This window comes from Anomaloglossus baeobatrachus, chromosome 11 (genome assembly GCF_048569485.1).
Source record: "Anomaloglossus baeobatrachus isolate aAnoBae1 chromosome 11, aAnoBae1.hap1, whole genome shotgun sequence".
Classification (NCBI taxonomy): domain Eukaryota; kingdom Metazoa; phylum Chordata; class Amphibia; order Anura; family Aromobatidae; genus Anomaloglossus; species Anomaloglossus baeobatrachus.
The window spans coordinates 138,650,362-138,666,687 of NC_134363.1; the positions used below are offsets into that span (position 1 = coordinate 138,650,362).

The 16,326-nt window shown below is 49.4% G+C and overlaps 1 protein-coding gene across 1 annotated transcript in view; it reads right to left on the reverse strand.

Annotated features, from left to right (window-relative positions):
- DFFB (DNA fragmentation factor subunit beta) overlaps positions 1-16,326 on the reverse strand; it is a 63,074-nt gene that overhangs the window by 16,522 nt on the left and 30,226 nt on the right. The window contains exons 5-6 of the mRNA XM_075329294.1: positions 9,581-9,745; positions 8,889-8,989 (exon numbers count right to left, since the gene is read on the reverse strand). Of these exons, the coding sequence (XP_075185409.1) occupies positions 8,889-8,989; positions 9,581-9,745 (266 nt within the window). The remainder of the gene's footprint in view (positions 1-8,888; positions 8,990-9,580; positions 9,746-16,326) is intronic.

Consider the following 16,326-nt stretch of genomic DNA (forward strand, 5'->3'; position numbering starts at 1 on the left):
GGCCAGAAGGTCAACCTGGCGGTCAGTGGGATCCTTAAGAGAAGTGCCATCAGCCACAGCTACGACTGTGCGGGCTGAGATTCTGGACACCGGAGGGTCTACCTTTGGGGACTGGGCCCATTCCTTAACCACCTCTGGTGGAAAAGGAAAACGGTCATCTGAACTACGCTTCGGAAAACGTTTGTCAGGACAGGCCCTGGGCTTGGTAACAGTGGTGTGAAAGCTGGAGTGGTTAAAAAACATACTCCTAGCTTTCTTAGGAGAGGTAAACTGGTGCACCTCTACCAGAGAGGGTTGTTCCTCTGACTCTTGTGGGTTGAGGTTCAGTACGGAGTTAATGGACGCAATCAAGTCACTGACATCCGCATCACCCTCAGACAAGTCAATGGGGTACATAGAGGTAGCGTCTGAGCCCACAGTAAACGAGTCCTCCTCGCCCTGCACCTCGGCTCGTGAATCAGAGCCGTGGGACGAGGAAGGAGAAGGGTCCCTGCGTCTCCGTTTAGGGGGACGGGGTCCTAGGACATGCTCTGAGAGCTCTGCAGAGCTCGGAGCAGCAGAGGCACCCTGAGAAGAGGGCTGATGCATGGTCAGCAGTGTCCGGGACAGCTGCCCCATGGAGTCGGCAAAAGACTGGGAAATAGCTTGTGAAAAGGAAGCTACCCAAGCCGGGGGTTCAGCCACCGGGGCCAGAGCAGCCAGAGGGACCCCTGAGGAGGCTCCAGGCTGAGACACAACCATATTAGCACAGGCATCACAATGTGGGTATGTGCTTGGCTCTGGCAGAATGAGCTTACAAGCAGTGCATATAGCGTACATGTTTGCAGCCTTGCTTCGGGTGACAGACATGCTGCTGAGGTGGCAGCTCTGCAGCAAGAATACACTCCTGTAGAATGCCCTGAGAGTGTAATAAAAGCCCACAACCGTAGGTTGTGGCTTACCAGCCCGCTCTCTGTGTGCCCTCCGGATTCCACAGCTCCAAGCCCCAGTGAAGCGTCAGCCTTCCTAAACAGCAGCAGCTGCAGCATCCAGCGCCGTCAGTGTAGAACGCTGAGAAAATGGCGCTGGGAGGAGGAGGGGGCGTGTATTAGCCCAAGAGCGGGAAAACGGAGGGCCAGGGAGAGATACAGGGGAGGAAACATCTCCCCAGAGAGGAGTGTCCTCCCCTGCTGGCCGAGCGGTGGGCGGTGCCACGCTATGCATACTGTATGCATGACATGCAGAGGAGCCGAAACCGAAACTAGGCCCAAACTGAAGCCGGGGCCTAGATTTTAAAATGCGGCCGACGAGCAGGCACCTTCGGCGCGGTTCTCAGGGGAAACCCCCAGAACCGGCCGGAATTTACAGTAACGATAAAACACATACTGTCCCCCTAGTAAAAATACCCGGGACCCCTGAAAAACGTCTCAATACTTAGCTTTGAGACGCAGGGCCATGTCCCTGGAGAGGGGGGTAAATGCTCCTTCCAGCAGGAACCAGACAGGGCTGCGGATGGAGACCGGTCTTCTGCAAGCAGAGAGGACCGTGGAGGCTCCCACTTCAACCCAGAGCCTCTCAGAGGATGTGAAGGAGCGCGGCATGTGAAGGCTCCAGCCTTATAAGTCAACCTTAACAGCACCGCCGACAGAGTGGGGTATGAAGGGACATGCCGGGAGTCCAGACTGGACCCGCTTTTCTTCCAAATCTTTAAAATTAAAATAAAAATGAAAAAAAAAAATATCAGAGAATGCAAGTGTGTGTACCTCCTGAAACACAAAGCATTGAACTGGTTAGATTGTCATCCAGGGGGTGTATATAGCCCGGAGGGAGGAGCTACACGTTTGAGTGTAGTACTTTGTGTGTCCTCCGGAGGCAGAAGCTATACACCCATGGTTTGGGTCTCCCATAAGGAACGATAAAGAAACCTAAAATTTCAAATCAACCCCCATTCGCCCAATTGAAAATGAAAGGGTTAAAAAAAAATAAAAAAAAAAAAATATACACAGATTTGGTATCGCCATGTTCAGAAATGCCCGATCTATCAAAATCTGAAATCAATTAATCCTATCGGTACACGGCGTTGTGGCAAAAAAATTCCAAATGTCAAAATTACATTTCTTTGTCGCTCTATTGGGAGACCCAGACAATTGGGTGTATAGCTACTGCCTCCGGAGGCCACACAAAGTATTACACTTAAAAGTGTAAGGCCCCTCCCCTACTGCCTATACACCCCCCGTGGGATCACGGGCTCCTCAGTTTTCAAGCTTTGTGCGAAGGAGGTCAGACATCCACGCATAGCTCCACTGTTTAGTCAGCAGCAGCTGCTGACTATGTCGGATGGAAGAAAAGAGGGCCCTTACTAGGGCCCCCAGCATGCTCCCTTCTCACCCCACTTTTGTCGGCGGTGTTTGTTAAGGTTGAGGTACCCATTGCGGGTACGGAGGCTGGAGCCCACATGCTGTTTTCCTTCCCCATCCCCCTTAGGGCTCTGGGTGAAGTGGGATCTTACCGGTCTCCAGGCACTGAGGCCGGGCTCCATCCACAGACCCGGAGAACCTGCTGGAATGGAGCTGAGTTTCGTCAGGGACAGGGCCCTGCTCCTTACAGGTACTCTGTGTCCCCGAACAGACTGCGCACAGCACACTGCAGCATTGCTGGGTGTGCTAGTGCGCCGGGGACAGTAGCGCTGCGCGCTTGTGCTATTATTCACTACAGCTTTGCTGAGTGAATTAATGTGTTAGGAACTGCCGCGCCGGCCGCTGCTGGCAGTTTTACACTGCGGCGCGGCTGTGACTTGTGGTGCGCCGGGGACTTCCGCGCTGGCCGTGCTTATACGACGGCCGCGATTACAAATCGAGTCCCCGGCTTTTGCGGCCTAGTTTCGTTCTTTCCCGCCCCCAGGCCTGCCAGTCAGGGGAAGGGCGGGACGCTGTGCAAAAACGTCAGCGCCGAGGGCTGGAGTCTGCCTTGCATACTCCAGCCCCCTCACTGGGCACAGTGGGACGCCAGTTTCCCGCACTTTGTCTGGGGCACGCCCACGGCCCGCCCCTCTTCACAGGACGCCGGCAGCCATTCCTGTGTGCAGTGGAGAAGGGAGACAAGTTCTGGGAGACACAGACACGGGATTCTGGCGACCACACACCCGCGTTTTAGCGGGCGGTAAGCAGCACCTGTGGTGCTGACCCTACTAGTGCCGTAGTGTACATTTGTGTTTTTATGCTTGCATGCTATACATTGCACTGTACGGTCGCTATTGATTCTTGGCTATATACCCTCCTAGATTGGTCAGAGGAGACTACAGCATGTCGTCCGCAAAAAGCAAGGGTGCCAAGGCACAGGCTTTCTATGCTGCTTGTACCGCATGTGAGGCTATTCTACCGGCTGGTGCCACTGACCCCCATTGTGTGCAATGTTCGGCCCCTGTGGCACTTGCTCAGCCGGGTTCTCTGCTATCCCAGGGAGAACCACCTGTGAACACTGTCCAGGTGACGGGGACGGAGTTTGCAGTTTTTGCCGATAGATTGTCTGTGACTATGACAAAGATTCTGGAAACTTTGCAGTCCAGACCGGTAACTCAGACCAGGGGCTCTGTCGAATTCCCTGGTCCCCCTCAGTTGGAACAACCCCGTGCTCCGGGGGTGTCCCATGCATCCCAGGGGGAAGGCTCTGACACGGACGACAGTCCCAGACAGCCTAAGCGAGCTCGCTATGAGCGACCCTCGACTTCATCACACTGGTCAGGGTCCCAGCAGGAGGACTCTCTGTATGACGAGGCAGAGGTAGCTGATCAGGACTCTGATCCTGAGACCGCTTTCAATCTGGATACACCTGATGGTGACGCCATGGTGAATGATCTTATAGCGTCCATCAATAAAATGTTGGATATTTCTCCCTCAGATCCTCCAGTGGAGGAGTCAGCTTCACAGCAGGAGAAACTCCATTTCAGGTATCCCAAGCGTAAATTGAGTACCTTTCTGGACCACTCTGACTTCAGAGAAGCAGTCCAGAAACACCACGCTTATCCAGATAAGCGTTTCTCCAAACGTCTTAAGGATACACGTTATCCCTTTCCACCTGACGTGGTCAAGGGCTGGACCCAGTGTCCCAAGGTGGATCCTCCTATCTCCAGGCTTGCGGCTAGATCCATAGTTGCAGTGGAAGATGGGGCTTCACTTAAAGATGCCACTGACAGACAGATGGAGCTCTGGTTGAAATCCATCTATGAAGCTATCGGCGCGTCGTTTGCTCCAGCATTCGCAGCCGTATGGGCACTCCAAGCTATTTCAGCTGGTCTTGCGCAGATTGACACGGTCACACGTACATCTGTTCCGCAAGTGGCGTCCTTAACCTCTCAAATGTCTGCATTTGCGTCTTACGCTATTAATGCTGTCCTGGACTCTACGAGCCGTACGGCAATGGCGTCCGCCAACTCCGTGGTTTTACGCAGAGCCCTGTGGTTAAGAGAATGGAAGGCAGATTCTGCTTCCAAAAAGTGCTTAACCAGTTTGCCTTTTGCTGGCGACCGACTGTTTGGTGAGCGATTGGATGAAATCATTAAGCAGTCCAAGGGTAAGGATTCATCCTTACCCCAGCACAACCCAAACAAGCCCCAACAGAGGAGGGGACAGTCGAGGTTTCGGTCCTTTCGAGGCTCGGGCAGGTCCCAATTCTCCTCGTCCAAAAGGACTCAAAAGGATCAGAGGAGCTCAGATTCTTGGCGGGCTCACTCACGCCCAAAGAAGACAGCCGGAGGAACCGCTACCAAGGCGGCTTCCTCATGACTTTCGGCCTCCTCTCTCCGCATCCTCGGTCGGTGGCAGGCTCTCCCGCTTTGGCGACATTTGGCTGCCACAGGTCAAAGACCGTTGGGTGGGAGACATTCTGTCTCACGGGTACAGGATAGAGTTCAGTTCTCGTCCTCCGACTCGATTCTTCAGAACTTCTCCGCCTCCCGACCGAGCCGATGCTCTTCTGCAGGCGGTGTGCTCTCTAAAGGCAGAAGGAGTGGTGATCCCTGTCCCTCTTCAGGAGCAAGGTCACGGTTTTTACTCCAATTTGTTTGTGGTGCCAAAAAAGGACGGGTCTTTCCGTCCTGTTCTGGACCTAAAACTGCTCAACAAGCACGTGAAAACCAGGCGGTTCCGGATGGAATCCCTCCGCCCCGTCATCGCCTCAATGTCTCAAGGAGATTTCCTAGCATCAATAGACATCAAGGATGCTTATCTCCACGTGCCGATTGCCCCAGAGCACCAGCGTTTTCTACGCTTCGTTATAAGAGACGAACACCTTCAGTTCGTAGCCCTGCCTTTCGGTCTGGCGACAGCCCCACGGGTCTTCACCAAGGTCATGGCAGCAGTAGTGGCAGTCCTGCACTCTCAGGGTCACTCTGTGATCCCTTACTTGGACGATCTACTTGTCAAGGCACCCTCTCAAGAGGCATGCCGACACAGCCTGAACGTTGCGCTGGAGACTCTCCAGAGTTTCGGGTGGATCATCAACTTTTCAAAGTCAAATCTAACCCCGACCCAATCGCTAACATATCTTGGCATGGAGTTTCATACTCTCCAAGCGATAGTGAAACTTCCGCTGGACAAACAGCGTTCACTTCAGACAGGGGTGCAATCTCTCCTTCAAGGCCAGTCGCACCCCTTGAGGCGCCTCATGCACTTCCTTGGGAAGATGGTAGCAGCGATGGAGGCAGTCCCTTTCGCGCAGATTCATCTGCGTCCACTACAATGGGACATTCTCCGCCAATGGGACGGGAAGTCGACGTCCCTCGACAGGAACGTCTCCCTTTCTCAGGCGGCCAAGGAATCTCTTCGGTGGTGGCTTCTTCCCACCTCATTGTCAAAGGGAAAGTCTTTCCTACCCCCAGCCTGGGAGGTAGTCACGACAGACGCGAGTCTATCAGGGTGGGGAGCAGTTTTTCTCCACCACAGGGCTCAAGGTACGTGGACTCAGCGAGAGTCCACCCTTCAGATCAATGTTCTGGAAATCAGAGCAGTGTATCTTGCCCTACAAGCCTTCCAGCAGTGGCTGGAAGGCAAGCAGATCCGAATTCAGTCGGACAACTCCACAGCGGTGGCATACATCAACCACCAAGGAGGGACACGCAGTCGGCAGGCCTTCCAGGAAGTTAGGCGGATTCTGACGTGGGTGGAAGACACGGCATCCACCATATCCGCAGTTCACATCCCGGGCGTAGAAAACTGGGAAGCAGACTTCCTCAGTCGCCAGGGTATGGACGCAGGGGAATGGTCTCTTCACCCGGACGTGTTTCAGGAGATCTGTCGCCGCTGGGGGATGCCGGACGTCGACCTAATGGCGTCGCGACACAACAACAAGGTCCCGGCCTTCATGGCACGGTCTCACGATCACAGAGCTCTGGCGGCGGACGCCTTAGTTCAAGATTGGTCGCAGTTCCGGCTGCCTTATGTGTTCCCACCTCTGGCGCTGTTGCCCAGAGTGCTACGCAAGATCAGGTCCGACTGCCGCCGCGCCATCCTCGTCGCTCCAGACTGGCCAAGGAGGTCGTGGTTCCCGGATCTGTGGCATCTCACGGTAGGACAGCCGTGGGCACTACCAGACCGGCCAGACTTGCTGTCTCAAGGGCCGTTTTTCCATCTGAATTCTGCGGCCCTGAACCTGACTGTGTGGCCATTGAGTCCTGGATCCTAGCGTCTTCAGGATTATCTCAAGTGGTCATTACCACCATGAGACAGGCTAGGAAACTAACCTCTGCCAAGATCTACCACAGGACGTGGAAGATATTCTTATCTTGGTGCTCTGCTCAGGGAGTTTCTCCCTGGCCATTTGCATTGCCTACTTTTCTTTCCTTCCTGCAATCCGGATTGGAAAAAGGTTTGTCGCTCGGCTCCCTTAAGGGACAAGTCTCTGCGCTATCTGTATTTTTTCAGAAGCGCATAGCACGACTTCCTCAGGTACGCACGTTCCTGCAAGGGGTTTGTCATATCGTCCCTCCTTACAAGCGGCCGTTAGAGCCCTGGGATCTGAACAGGGTTCTAATTGCTCTCCAGAAGCCGCATTTCGAGCCTATGAGGGATGTTTCCCTTTCTCGCCTTTCACAGAAAGTGACTTTTCTAGTAGCGGTCACGTCTCTTCGGAGAGTGTCCGAGCTAGCGGCGCTGTCATGCAAATCTCCCTTCCTGGTGTTTCACCAGGACAAGGTGGTTCTGCGCCCGATTCCGGAGTTTCTCCCTAAGGTGGTATCCCCCTTTCATCTCAATCAGGATATCTCCTTACCTTCTTTGTGTCCTTATCCAGTTCATCAATGTGAAAAGGATTTGCATTTGTTGGATCTGGTGAGAGCACTCAGAGTCTACATTTCCCGCACGGCGCCCCTGCGCCGCTCGGATGCACTCTTTGTCCTTGTCGCTGGTCAGCGTAAAGGGTTGCAAGCTTCCAAATCCACCCTGGCTCGGTGGATCAAGGAACCAATTCTTGAAGCCTACCGTTCTGCTGGGCTTCCGGTTCCTTCAGGGCTGAAGGCCCATTCTACCAGAGCCGTGGGTGCGTCTTGGGCATTACGGCACCAGGCTACGGCTCAGCAGGTGTGCCAGGCAGCTACCTGGTCGAGTCTGCACACTTTCACCAAGCATTATCAAGTGCATACCTACGCTTCGGCGGACGCCAGCCTAGGTAGACGAGTCCTTCAGGCGGCTATTGCCTCCATGTAGGAAAGAGCTGTTTTACGGCCCTAACATGAGGTATTAATTTACCCACCCAGGGATTGCTTTTGGACATCCCAATTGTCTGGGTCTCCCAATAGAGCGACAAAGAAGAAGGGAATTTTGTTTACTTACCGTAAATTCCTTTTCTTCTAGCTCTAATTGGGAGACCCAGCACCCGCCCCTGTTTTTTTGTATACACATGTTGTTCATGTTGAATGGTTTCAGTTCTCCGATATTTCTTCGGATTGAATTTGCTTAAACCAGTTTATTGGCTTTCCTCCTTCTTGCTTTTGCACTAAAACTGAGGAGCCCGTGATCCCACGGGGGGTGTATAGGCAGAAGGGGAGGGGCTTTACACTTTTAAGTGTAATACTTTGTGTGGCCTCCGGAGGCAGTAGCTATACACCCAATTGTCTGGGTCTCCCAATTAGAGCTAGAAGAAAAGGAATTTACGGTAAGTAAACAAAATTCCCTTCTTTTTGGTCGCTGCGAATTTTGCGCAAAACGCGATAACAGGCGATCAATGCGGCACTTCTGCGCAAAAATGGTACTGTTAAAAACATCAGCTCGAGACACAAAAAATAAGCTGTCACTGACCCATAGAGCCCGAAAAATAAGAACGCTACGGATCACGGAAAATGGTGCAAGAAGTGCGCCATTTTTTGGGGGACAAACTTTTCAATTTTTTTTAACCCCTTAGATATAAGTAAACCTATACATGTTTGGGGTCTACGAACTCGTACCAACCTGAGGCATCACACCGACACATCAGTTTTACCATATTGTGAACACAATGAATAAACAATCCCAAAAACAATTTATTTGCACTTGGAATTTTTTTGCCGTTTTCCAGTACACTATATGGTAAAACTTATGGTTTCATTTAAAAAGTACAACTTGTCCCGCAAAAAATAAGCCCTTTATATGGCAAGATTGACAGAAAAATAAAAAAAAAAAGTTACGGCTCTCAGAAAAAGGGGAGCAAAACACCCCCCCCCTCCCGGAGAGACCGAAAATCGCCCGAGGGTGAATGGGGTTAAGGTGCTTAGAACTGTAACATGATTTGCTTCATGTCCTAAATAAGAGTTTAATTACACATCTATATTAATGTGCCTGGTTCCACCATTCAGGAGTTGCATGGATATAGAGGTATAATATATTGGGATCGGATGATGTGAACCGGCGCGGTTATCCTATCTTTCCACAAACGGTTCTTACACGTGGTCCAGGTTCCATGTACTGAATACAATTCTGCTCTCCCGGTTACTGTAGGGATTGATGGAATGATTGGAACGGCAGTCGTTCTTGTCAAAGGCGCCCTACAAGACAGAAATCCAGATATAAGTGACACAGAAGCAGTACAATAGGGGAAATAAATCAAAGCTTACAAATTTCGCACTGGGTGATTTCACGAAAAAGCAGAGTAGATTCATGGCCTTGTTGCCCTCATCCACCACAAACAGTTTAAGGGGTTTGCCGGTGGAATGACTACACAGGGGAGCTGATAACTTATATTATCGGTGGGGTCTGACCACTGGGACATGCACTGACCAGCAGAACAGGGAACCTTTACCCCATTAGACTGGTGTGACCGTACGCATGTGTGCCATTCATTATCTATAGGGGCTACTGGAACAAGCTAAGGTCAAGGCTCAATAGCCCCGTAAGGAATGAGTGGAGTGACGGTCAGGCATGTGCACAGCGCTCCATCCTAGCAGGGTTTCCAGTTGTGCCGATCGGTGCAGGTTCTAGTGGTCGGGCCCTCACCAATCAGTAAGTTATCACCTTTCCTATAAACCTGCACACATCGGCCTAATATCTCCAGGATTGGACAGGTAAGAGGGGATAACTTGATTCCTATTGTATTTACATCCCCAGAAGAAATCTTCTAAACAGCAGACGGGTCTTACTTGGCACGTAAACCATCCCTCATCAGTACAAAGACGGGCGTCCTCTGCGTCACTCCTATCGAAGTAACTTCCATTGAAGTCCACATTTGTGAGTGCGTTGTGCATGGTCCGGACGAGCTCCTCGTATTCATCTTCCACTGCTGAATCGACTTCAAAGCACCGAACCTAAAAATCACAGAATATCTTGGATGTAAGATTGTTATTCCTCACTTCTACATCACCCTCTCTGATTACAGACAACTCAGATTTACTATCCGCCTATAACGGGGGGGGGGGGGGGGGTCAGAGGGTCTTTTGATTTCATAAATTTGTGAATAGTTAAGATTTTGCAGCTTGGTCATTTCAGCTTTCCCCAATGTTCCCGACACTATTACTAGGAGCCATCATTAGGATTATGATCACGGGCCGTCGTATGCAGATCATTCCCCGGTAGTGGCAGCAGACAGTTACAAGTATAATTTAGACATCCTAACCCTATCCTAACCCTAACAACCTCTTTTGGCCTTTTACAGCTCACTAAAGTTGGCTTTTCAAGCTGCGACATCGCTAGCGTTTGCTAGCGATGTCGAGCGCGATAGCACCCGCCCCCCGTTGTACGTGCGACATTTGATGCTCGCTGCCGTAGCAAACATTATCGCTACGGCAGCGTCACACGCACATACCTTGTCAGCGACGTCGCTGTGACTGCCGAACAATCCCTCACTCAAGGGGGAGGTGCGTTTGGCATCATAGCGACGTCACTAAGAGGCCGGCCAATAGAAGCGGAGGGGCGGAGATGAGCGGGGCGTAACATCCCGCCCACCTCCTTCCTTCCACATTGCCGGTGGACGCAGGTAAGGAGATGTTCGTCGTTTCTGCGGTGTCACATACAGCGATGTGTGGTGCTGCAGGAACGACAAACAACATCATATCTGTAGATAACAGAAAGCAAAGGAGAGAGGTGTTCAATGCCGCGCCAATAGATCACTTCAGCAGATGTTCAGATCAGTGTCACTTTATTGTTATTCAGGTCGACGCGTTTCTCGAGCCTCTGCCCCCTTCATCAGGACCACCAGGAATAGAAATAACATCCAATCTGTCCAGGTCGGACAACACATACAATATATAATCATAATGACGTCATGGGGACATCCCTCAAAAGAAAAAAATGAGCGGGAAAGGATGCCACGTTGTAAGTTGTGATGTCCTATATACCCTTACCACAAATATACAAAAACCACCTTTACAAATCATACATCGAAGGATCACTGAGATGTATCCCCATACAAAAAAGAAAAAAGTTATATTGGCAAAAAAAGAAAAGAGAAAATCTAAATCGTGTACAACATCAATATATAAAAAGATTTAGATGATATATATTGATGTTGTACACGATTTAGATTTTCTCTTTTCTTTTTTTGCCAATATAACTTTTTTCTTTTTTGTATGGGGATACATCTCAGTGATCCTTCCCACCCACCTCCCTCCTTTTCCGGTAGACGTAGGTAAGGAGATGTTCGTCGTTCCAGCGGCGTCACACATAGCGATGTGTGCTTCCGCAGGAATGACAAACAACATCGTACCTGCAGCAGCAACGATATTATGGAAATAAACGACGTATCAACGAGCAACGATTTTTCACGTTTTTGTGCTCGTTGTTCGTCGCTCCTTGGTGTCACACGCTGCGATGTCGCTAACGACGCCGGATGTGCGTCACTAACGACGTGACCCCGATGATATATCGGCAGCGATGTCGCAGCGCGTAAAGCACCCCTTACACTATGTCCTGCCTCAATTTAAAACTGAATGTCTCCAAAACTGAACCTCTCGTGTTTCCATCCTCTACTAACCAACCTATACCCAATATTTCAAAAACTATATTTGACAAAAAAACTTTCCTTTATTCCCTATATCCAATCACTCACTCGCTCATGTCACCTGCATCTTAAAAGCATCTCCAGAATCCAACCTTTTCTCAAGTTGGAAGCTGCTAAAATTGTTAATGTTGCTCTTATTCATTCTCATCTGGACTATTACAACACTTGCTGATTGGTTTCCCTCTAACCAAATTTCTCCTTTCCATTCCATACTGAATGCAGCAGCCAGGGTCATATATCTCTCCAGCAGCTCCACAGATGCCTCCACCTTGTGCCAGTCATTACATTGGTTGCCCATCCACTACAGAATACAATACTAATATAATAATATTTATTCACTTATACAGCGCCATTAGTTCCATAGCGCTTTTACATACATCAGAAACACTGCCCCTATTGGGGCTCACAATCTAAATTGCTCATCAGTAGAGTTGAGCGCGGTTCGTGGTTCTCCAGTTCGCGGCTCGAGTGATTTTGGGGCATGTTCTAGATCGAACTAGAACTCGAGCTTTTTGCAAAAGCTCGATAGTTCTAGAAACGTTCGAGAACGGTTCTAGCAGCCAAAAAACAGCTAAATCCTAGCTTGGTTTCTGCTGTAATAGTGTAAGTCACTCTGTGAATCAAACTATTATCACATTTCAGTGTATAGTGTGCGTGAACAGCGCCTTCAGATCACTGCTGTTTCTATAATGGCGATCGCCATTTTTTTTTTTTTTTTCTTGTCTTCCTTCCCTAAGCGCGCGCGTCTTGTGGGGCGGGCCAGCATGTCAGCCAATCACAGACACACACACACCTAAGTGGACTTTGAGCCAGAGAAGCAACGGCATGTGTGATAGGATCTGCATGTCACATGTCCCTGCATTATAAAACCGGACATTTTCTTCACGAACGCCATTATCTGCCTTCTGCGTCTTTGGTGTCAGACATCAGTGTCGCAGCTCCGTCCTCCTGAGTCCTATAGCCGATACAGCTGTATGCGCTGCATACACAGCGTTAGACAGCTTAGGGAGAGCACATTCTAGCAGTCCTTTTAAGGGCTCAAAGCGGCAGGGTCAGAGAGCCATAGGTGACAGGTCCTGCAAACAGCAACAGCATCTGTGTAGCCCAGGTCAGGGATTTCCTCCCTGCATTTCACCATTAGGAGGGAATAGAAAGGCAGGCTTCCATTCCTCTACCCAGAGCACCACAATCCTGCCACTGTACCCTCCTGTCCTCTGCACACTCCAACTCATTCTAACTAAGCCATTATACTAGCAAACACTCAGTGTACCTAGTGGCATCCTATACGTGGCTATTGGACTTTGCTATAGTCCCACTAGTGCAAAGACATTAGCAGAGCGCATCTGCCTGCATTGCACACTCCAAGTTTTTTAAACTAAGCAATTTTACTAGCAAACACTCAGTGTACCTAGTGGCATCCTATACGTGGCTATTGGACTTTGCTATAGTCCCACTAGTGCAAAGACATTTGCAGAGCACGTCTGCCTGCATTGCACACTACAACTTTTTTAAACTAAGCAATTTTACTAGCAAACACTCAGTGTACCTAGTGGCATCCTATATGTGGCTATTGGACTTTGCTATAGTCCCACTAGTGCAAAGACATTTGCAGAGCACGTCTGCCTGCATTGCACACTACAACTTTTTTAAACTAATCAATTTTACTAGCAAACACTCAGTGTACCTAGTGGCATCCTAAACGTGGCTATTGGACTTTGCTATAGTCCCACTAGTGCAAAGACATTAGCAGAGCACATCTGCCTGCATTGCACACTCCAAGTTTTTTAAACTAAGCAATTTTACTAGCAAACACTCAGTGTACCTAGTGGCATCCTATACGTGGCTATTGGACTTTGCTATAGTCCCACTAGTGCAAAGACATTTGCAGAGCACGTCTGCCTGCATTGCACACTACAACTTTTTTAAACTAAGCAATTTTACTAGCAAACACTCAGTGTACCTAGTGGCATCCTATACGTGGCTATTGGACTTTGCTATAGTCCCACTAGTGCCAAGACATTTGCAGAGCGCATCTGCCTGCGTTGCACACTCCAACTAATTATAACGAAGCCATTATACTAGCAAACACTCAGTGTACCTAGTGGCATCCTATACGTGGCTATTGGACTTTTGTCAATTCACAGTATTGGAACGTTATTTGCATGACATCTGCCTGCATTGCACACTCAAACTTTTTTAAACTCAGCCATTATACTAGCAAACACTCACTGTACCTAGTTGTATCCTAAACGTGGCTATTGTACTTTTGTCAATTCACAGTATTGGAACGTTATTTGCAGGACATCTGCCTGCATTGCACACTCAAACTTTTTTAAACTCAGCCATTATACTAGCAAACACTCACTGTACCTAGTTGTATCCTAAACGTGGCTATTGTACTTTTGTCAATTCACAGTATTGGAACGTTATTTGCAGGACATCTGCCTGCATTGCACACTCAAACTTTTTTAAACTCAGCCATTATACTAGCAAACACTCACTGTACCTAGTTGTATCCTAAACGTGGCTATTGTACTTTTGTCAATTCACAGTATTGGAACGTTATTTGCAGGACATCTGCCTGCCTTGCACACTCAAACTTTTTTAAACTCAGCCATTATACTAGCAAACACTCACTGTACCTAGTTGTATCCTAAACGTGGCTATTGTACTTTTGTCAATTCACAGTATTGGAACGTTATTTGCAGCACGTCTGCCTGCATTGCACACTCAAACTTTTTTAAACTCAGCCATTATACTAGCAAACACTCACTGTACCTAGTTGTATCCTAAACGTGGCTATTGTACTTTTGTCAATTCACACTACTGCAAATCTATGTGCAGCACCTCTGCATGACAACCTCGTGCTCTGTTTTTAATAAGCTATAATGATAGCACAAAATACTGCCATTTTGTGGCATCATAGAACTGGCTGTTGTATTCCATTAGTGCCCCACTGGTGACAAGCTATTTCTAGCACCTCTACATCACACCCTCATGCACATTTTGCTACGCTAATGTTATAGCAAACTCATGGAATTCATTGCTGCATTTCATAATTCGGAGGGATAGAAAGTCAGGCTTCCTTTAGCTTTTCCTTCTGTTCATAGACAGCATCTCCAAGACAAATTTCCCCTCCACGTCTAAGTGTGGAGAGGCAGCAAGTGCGCATGCGTGTGCCGATGTACCCCAGCTGCAGCATAATTACAGTGTTTCGCCTAGTGAGTATGCTCAGCCTGACTGTGCCATTCCTGACGCTAAGTTTTCATTTCGGTATACAGCGCATGCTCCCACACTAAGTGTGAAAAGCCTCTTTGCACAGGTGCTTGCATTCCGTGCCGGGTCTAAGTCCTGTTTTGGGCATAGACACCATGCTAAAGCTGATAGTCTTTTTTCAGAGACTGTATTTCATGCTACTGAGCATGCTCAGGCACTTCCTGCATCAGAGACTAGGTCCGGTAATGAACTCTTTGGCCCTGGCCCTGATGTGGGGGTCCCATATAGACCACAGGGCATCAGGTGTCCTCCCAAATGGCTTGCAGAGGCCCACACCTATGACTTGTCACCGCATTATTGATGCTCAGACGATGACTGGTGAGGTGTTTGGGTCATGGCAGCCATGAGGTCATCATTGAAGTTGCGTTTCCAAATAGGACGCTAGTTATGCCACTCATGACGTGTCACTCTACTTTTGTCTCCAGGAGGTGCATTGTGGTTCACCCTGGTTTGGGGCGGACCCAGGTTATAAAAGGGGCTGGAGCCAACAAGGAGGTGCGCAGTCTTCTATTATGCTCCGAAAGAGCACACCTCCATGTGTTGAACCCATTGCGGCTTTAGGCCAGAGGTAGGCAGGGATCGGGTGGTGGATGCAGGCCACCACCACAGTTGGTAACGCAGAACGGTTAAGACCAGCTCCTGTCCTAACAGTCCTGCTTGTGCAGCCCAGTGGCATTAACAGGCCTGCTGCTGCTGATGCGCCTGCTGTCCACAGGTGTGGCCCCTACGCACACGGTCAGCGTACTCAATGGCCCCTGTGTTGTTAACAGGGAGTTCCTGGGCTGGGTGGGCATGTGGACCCTGTGACGCTAACAGGGCTCACAGTCTCCAGATCCGAATGGCGTCTAACTCGGTTCAGGCTACTATTAGTTTCATAGCCACACAGCTCTGTATCCTCCACCAAACCTTCAAGTTGCCAACCTCTCCTTTTCCAACTGGGAGCACGGTGGACACTGACTGCTGATGGGGATATATACCTTTCTCTTTCTTTTCTTATTAATTTTCGTTATATAGCGGTCACAGATTATATACCACTTTATCCAAATCTGCCAGTCCCACTGTAACAGATGTTGTTTCTTCAGCAAATGTTACAGTTGCTTAACCACCAAATCCACGGACCAAAACTTTTTTCCCCTTTCCAACACACCTGTTCCCCTTTCCAACAGCATCTGTCCTTTTTCAACTCATTTTGGGATATGACCAAAAGTGCAACTGTGCAGGGACACCGTACTCAACGCCATCTCAGCACAGCAGCCATCCCTCGGTCCCTCCGATGTGGACAAGTAAAAGACCATTTCCTCCTATCCATGACAAAGCGTTGAGATTCACTCTGTGCAGCACTGGTGTTTAGTGGACAAGTAGATCTAAGATTGCGTACCACATTCTGCAGATACTCCTGTATACGTGCGTCTATTTCTATGGCAGGAATTAGTTCGCCAAATTTTGTCTTGTACCGGGGATCTAACAGTGTGGCAACCCAGTATTCAGGATTAGTTCAAATTCATACAATCCGAGGGTCATGTAGGTAGTGCAGCAAGAAGGCGCTCATGTGTCTTGTGCATCCAGGAGGACCAAGTCCTTGGTGTGTTGGTGGCAGAGAGGTGAGAATCGTGC